The 6,071-nt window shown below is 39.8% G+C and overlaps 1 protein-coding gene across 1 annotated transcript in view; it reads left to right on the forward strand.

Moving 5' to 3' along the window:
* Positions 1 to 5,866, forward strand: part of LOC106809318 (attractin-like protein 1) — a 33,492-nt gene extending 27,626 nt beyond the window's left edge. Inside the window, exons 24-27 of the mRNA XM_014812360.1 lie at positions 423 to 484; positions 3,147 to 3,225; positions 3,427 to 3,594; positions 5,231 to 5,866. Of these exons, the coding sequence (XP_014667846.1) occupies positions 423 to 484; positions 3,147 to 3,225; positions 3,427 to 3,594; positions 5,231 to 5,470 (549 nt within the window). The 3' untranslated portion in view covers positions 5,471 to 5,866. The remainder of the gene's footprint in view (positions 1 to 422; positions 485 to 3,146; positions 3,226 to 3,426; positions 3,595 to 5,230) is intronic.
* Positions 5,867 to 6,071: the final 205 nt, after the last annotated feature.

Below are 6,071 nucleotides of genomic sequence, written 5' to 3' on the forward strand. Positions count from 1 at the left end.
AGTCTAGGGAGTTGCCTACGCCTACTCCCTAACCCTAACCCTATCAGATAGTTACCAGGGTACGATCCGGTATACCGTACCGTACCCAGGGTACGTTCCGGCAGTACCCTGGGGGACATAGACCCTATGAGCTTTAGTAGCACCATTGCTGTAGTACAGGTAACGTACAAATGCCTAACTCTGTTTAAATTGTTATCGTATTCTAGATCAACGTTTCAAAAGTTTGTCTTTAGTACATGTTGAATACAATATTTGGGTGCAAGTGTTTAAGCAGGTTCTCAGTGTCTGCTATTGCCCTTGTTTCAGGTCGCATTTATCCAGAATCCCCCATTAGACCTAGCTGTGTTCTTTGCAACTTTCTTTGGGTAAGTATTAGCAGTGTTATATAGCTTTCTTACACTTTCTGATATGTGCAATTTCAGATAATGTTTCTAGCAGAACGAACCGCGCTAGAGATCATTCAGTTCTTATTAATCTTCTTTGGGTAAGTCACATTAAGCCTGTATGCATGTATATCCTCTTGTATACACATATCTACACATAGAGACGTGAACTGGTGTGTGGATTCATACAACCCTAGCAGGGTTTATTTAATATTGATTGATTATTGTATCAATGTATGCAAATTTTTCACTTTACATGATCCGTAACAGATCATGCTCTGTCAAGTAGCAGTGGTAGGAGTGCTGGGCTTGTGCCTACTAACAACTGCATGTTTTATGTTTGAGGCATATACTAATTAAACCTTTTGATTTGATTTTCTCAAAATTATATCATTAAATGACTATTAGGTGTATGTGTAGATATATCATCTGCATCTTTTTGCTGATCATTTGAGCATTATAGTAATTACTAGTCTTAGGCTTATACATGCATGCAAGCACACACTTAGTTTACTAGACAATTATTTTGTCAATTGTCTCTTTGGAATGTCATATTGTTTATATGAGTATTATTTAACATAAATAAATAAGTAACAGATATACAAGGACAACCGTTGTCACAGTATTTGCTGTGGATTATAAATAACCTCAACGATCATACAGGTTGCAGCAGTGATGTAGTGTTACTTTTGAGTAGAGGTCTGTCTGTAATGAGACTGCAATAGATCATCATCCATCACATCTTCAACACAGTGATAGATTTATTTTTAGCTCACATTGACATCGTCAAGATGAGCTATTCCCTTAAAACACTGACTATCCATAAATGATCAAACAACCACTTCTCTCCAATAAATATCATTTATTGTTATTTGTTATCGCACTGGGGTATACCGCAATCGAATACAAAGCAGAAATACGAATAAGCATATTTCTCTGCTTCAACTTTCTGTCAATCTCTGTTAAAATCTCTCTGGCATAAGACACTTTGTCGTTGTCACACGCCCACAGGCCTTGGGTAACAGAATCTAATAAATCTCCATTAAATACGTACTGAATTCTGTTTCCCGTGTATTTCCAGATCAGGTCCTTCTCCGATTTCAATTTTTCCACCTCATTAGAAACAGCCTGAGAATTGCCTCGGAACCTCATCTCGTAAAGAATTTAATTCTGCTTTTTGTCCTTTAAACTCACTCAGAAGATCTCTCAAAGTATCGTTTATCTCCGATTGCCCGCTCTGCTCTGTCATGATGTAATAAAGCTAAACGGATAAAAAATACGTCCTCTCAGCCGTGGTACCCCAAGCTGAATGACTACAACCTGTTAGAATTCCCGCCAGTTCCTTGTGCTACCGACACGCCATCTATGGAGCGTAAAAAAGCCAAGGGAAATAATTTTTCATCTTATTCGTTACACTCAACCGAAGAAAAATACATTTGCCATGGGGTGTCGTCCGTTGTCCGTCCGTCCTTCCGTCAACATTTGGCTACGGTCAACGATAACTTGAGAACCATTTGACCCACATGTTTCAAATTGCATACAGTTGTTACTCCTATGGGAGAGATGTGAACGTCCTATTTTGGAGCACGCCAGTTCACCTACTTTCGAGCCACGCCCACTTTTTGGCAAAAATGGAAATGGCCATAAGGAAGTTCAGGTTCAACGGATTTTGCTAATTTCTGGTATGTGAATGAATAAGGACTGGCCTCAAAACATATCACAGGGGTTTTGATATTTTTTTTTAAATTATGCAAATTAGGTAGATTTTGCCAATTTCACTATGCATTTCAGTGTCTACCTACGGTCAACGATAACTCAAAAACCGTTTGACTCACATGTTTCAAATTTCATACAGTTGTTACTCCTATGGGAGAGATTTGAACGTCCTATTTTGGAGCACGCCAGTCGACCTACTTTCGAGCCACGCCCACTTTTTGGTAAAAATGGAAATGGCCATAAGTCAGTTTAGGTTCAACGGATTTTGCTAATTTTTGGTATGTGAATGAATAAGGACTGGCCCCAAAACATATCACAGGGGTTTTGATATTTTTTTTAAATTATGCAAATTAGGTAGATTTTGCCAATTTCACTATGCATTTCAGTGTCTGCCTACGGTCAACGATAACTCAAGAACCGTTTGTCAGTTTGACCCACATGTTTCAAATTGCATACAGTTGTTACTCCGATGGGAGAGATTTGAACGTCCTATTTTGGAGCACGCCAGTCGACCTACTTTCGAGCCACGCTTTTTTTTGGCAAAAATGAAAATGCCCATCTAGATTCATTCGAGTTTGTTAAATTTACCTACCTACCTACCTACCTACCTACCTACCTACCTAATCATACCTACGTGTAATATTGTGTTTTAGATTCTTCGTTACAGTAATTTGACTGGAATATTTTATTGTTTTTATTTGCGTGATAATCGAAAACCAAAATGGCGATCATTTAGGCGTAGCGTCATCTCTCGCCCAGATTTCAGACTTTCAGATCTGAAACATTTATTTTCGCTAATCATCGCTTCATCAAAACTAACCCTGAAACAAAACAGTGAAATTTCTATTAGTATAAAACAGGGAATAAGGACATTTGATCACATTTTGGTCCGTCATAAATGAAACACTTACCAAATTTTAAATATCATCTCCCTCTTCTATCACACCCAAGGTGAGCTATAGTGTCATTGACACTTTCATTTCAGTTGATACTGATAGTCAGTTCAGTGTGCTTGAAATTGGTGATGTTGATTTTTTTTACTTCCAGCTGCTTCACATCACTGTTAGTGATCTCAGCATTGATTTGGAAGGCAAAGGACAAATGGGACTTGCATAGGCGCAGGCAGGTAAGCATGGGGTACACAAAATCAGGATCTGACACTTTGGAGATTTCCATGATTGCTACTTCATTACTGATTATATGCTTATTTTGTGGCCCATTTATATTGAATAGTGAATAACATTATGTGGAATGGCGTGGACATTGCGATGTGTTTTTCATTTTAAGTTTCAAATAAAACTACAGTCCAATCGTATTCCTTATCTAGCGATTGTTCGTGGAAATGGAAAAGATGGCAAGTCGACCATTTACCTCTGTCTTCCTTATGGTGGATGAGAGGGTGCCATTGGTAGAAGATGATACAGATGTAGAGCTACTGCCTAGCATAGACCTAGTACCAGTCTATCCAATGCAAGGATCACCTGGGAAATCCAAGGTATGCAAGTTCCCCCATACAGTTGTATCAACAATCCACCCAACAAGACAACGACTACCGTCTGTATATACCCCGTTTCTCCCAGCCTTGGGGTCTCTGGTGGGCAATACGTTATCAGACAGTGTGTACTACCAATATAGTCTATTAGTCTTTAACATACGAGCAGTGGCATAGCCAGGATTTTTGAATATGGGGGCCAAAAACAGCGTACTGTGCAAAATAGTGGATGACTTAATATTTTAATGGTTCCTCCGCCTCCCTTTCCACACCCTATGCTCCCCCACCTCTCAGGTCTGCAATCTTTGTTTTGGGCGCCATGCAAAAAGGCGAAATTTTTGTTCGTTGTGCTCTGCTCCCAAGATATGTAACTGTTCAGTGGCGGATCCAGGATTCCAAGGAGGGGTTGAAAAACAGGTGGGGGGGGAGGTATGGGGGTCCTCCACCAGAAAATTTTGAAAATGTAGATTGCAGGAGATGGTATTGGAAGCACTTTTGAGTACAAGTACAGCCTTCATTCTGACTACGACAATTTGCTTTTTAGTGGAACAATTCTTTTTTTCGTTTTTTTTTTTAACTTTTGGATTAACAAGGGGTGGGGGGGTTGGCCCCTCTAACTATGACAATGCATACGAGGCTTGCCAGTGAAACTCTTAATTCCTTTTTCAACTTTACTGAGCCTGTCCTACTATTTTGCCAGAAAAAGTCACAGGTTTCTTACCTTTATTCTATACAATCAATTACACAAATTGTATTTCAATGAACTAAAAATTGACCTATGCAGCAAATAACGTTACAGAAAAAATCAGGATAATTATGTATATCCAGATATAATTGGCACTGGCACCACCGGGTTCCTGAATTAGTTTCACAAAAGGCTTTTTTATATTAATTCTATAGAGCTCAACTTGCAGCACCCAACAAAATTTATGTATTCATTACATGTGTTATTGCTTTGACCTTTATCAATGCTACTAAGTTGTATATAGCCGGTGATAGGAACTAATACCGCAAAGCATGTAATAACCAATGCCCTCAACTCTTGGATATGGATCTGAAGGGTTTATGAGGCAGTCCAACGTATCTGAGAATATATTGGTTATATTTTGTTTTAAATAACTAATCTAAACTTGATCATTTATTATTACTTGATTGATATTAAAAACATTGCATGCAATAATCCTATTAACTCTCACAAGATCTGTAAACATGTTCTTTTTGTTCAATTTTTATACCTTTGTCATAAGTCAAAATAATTCCAACATTAGGTCCCTCTTCTATCCTATGTTTCTGAGTAGGTACGTTGGAAAGTGTCGCATGCACTCAAAAACAACCTGTAGTGGCATTTTTGTTTAATCTTACTAAAGCCTAAGATTAGAGTCAACAGGGAATACAGGCTTTGCACAGTAATGGCACAGAGAATAGTAATTCTCTTGTTAAATTCCCAGTGGTTACCATATCAGTATCAATATCGAGTGTTCAATAGAGGATACTTTTGTCGTTGGTCTGCATGATGTGCTAATATCATTTTCGCTCTTATGGCGCTATAGTAAATATTTGAAACACAGACCCAAACTTCACTGCATTGCTGTGTTTGCATCTAGCACCTCTATCAACATTGCCTTGTGTTTCTATGCAGAGTGACGTTGACCCTGTTGTACTGGAGCCATGTTCCAACAACCATTACTACGTTATGTCAGCGATTGTGCGTCTGCCGACGGGCGGCGGTGCCTACACGCCGGACAGCACCCCGGGCGTGGTTATAGGCTCCACCCTGATCGACGTCGGCAAGACGAGGCCAAAGGACGTGCCGAAAGCGAAGGCTGTTACGGGGTCAAACTCCGAGCGCATCAAGACGATCAGCGAGACCATATTGTGACGTGACGACATGTTCACTCGCCACCACGTTCCTAGCACCAAGCATCAGCTATTTACAGTGAGCTGATGGACTTTACTTAACAGTGCCGCTCGCATGCTGCTGTGGCATATTTAGGGATGGCTCATTGGTTAGTGTAGGATTGGAAACTTAGTGAAAAAGTGGCACATGAAAATGCACATTCCATGCCTGTCTCTGCGGTACCATTACTTGAGATCCGATATGTATCAGTGTAAACATTTAAAAATCCCATCCTCACCACAAGGTTAATTGAAACCTTTTTTCACACATCGTGATCCACTGCACTAAATGCAACCAAGGTTTTATAATACGTTTAAAGGCCCGCTTATGTCGGCCTTACGACCTAGTCGCCGACAAGATTTGAATATCGTACGTCAAAAACCGGCCAGATCGCCGATAAAAACATCGGCGACCAAACTCGACATGAGTTCTCTTACGATCGAAAATACGGTCGCCGACTGCGATCGCAGGAATAGAACATGTTCTATTTCTATGCGGCTGTCGGCGACAAATCGTGAGTGGCAGCCAATCACCGCAGCGTGTCGAGTCAAATGATTATCAAAAGTCACGTGATTAATAAAAT

The sequence above is a fragment of the Priapulus caudatus genome, unplaced genomic scaffold (genome assembly GCF_000485595.1).
Source record: "Priapulus caudatus unplaced genomic scaffold, Priapulus_caudatus-5.0.1 Scaffold344, whole genome shotgun sequence".
Taxonomy (NCBI): Eukaryota; Metazoa; Priapulida; class Priapulimorpha; order Priapulimorphida; family Priapulidae; genus Priapulus; species Priapulus caudatus.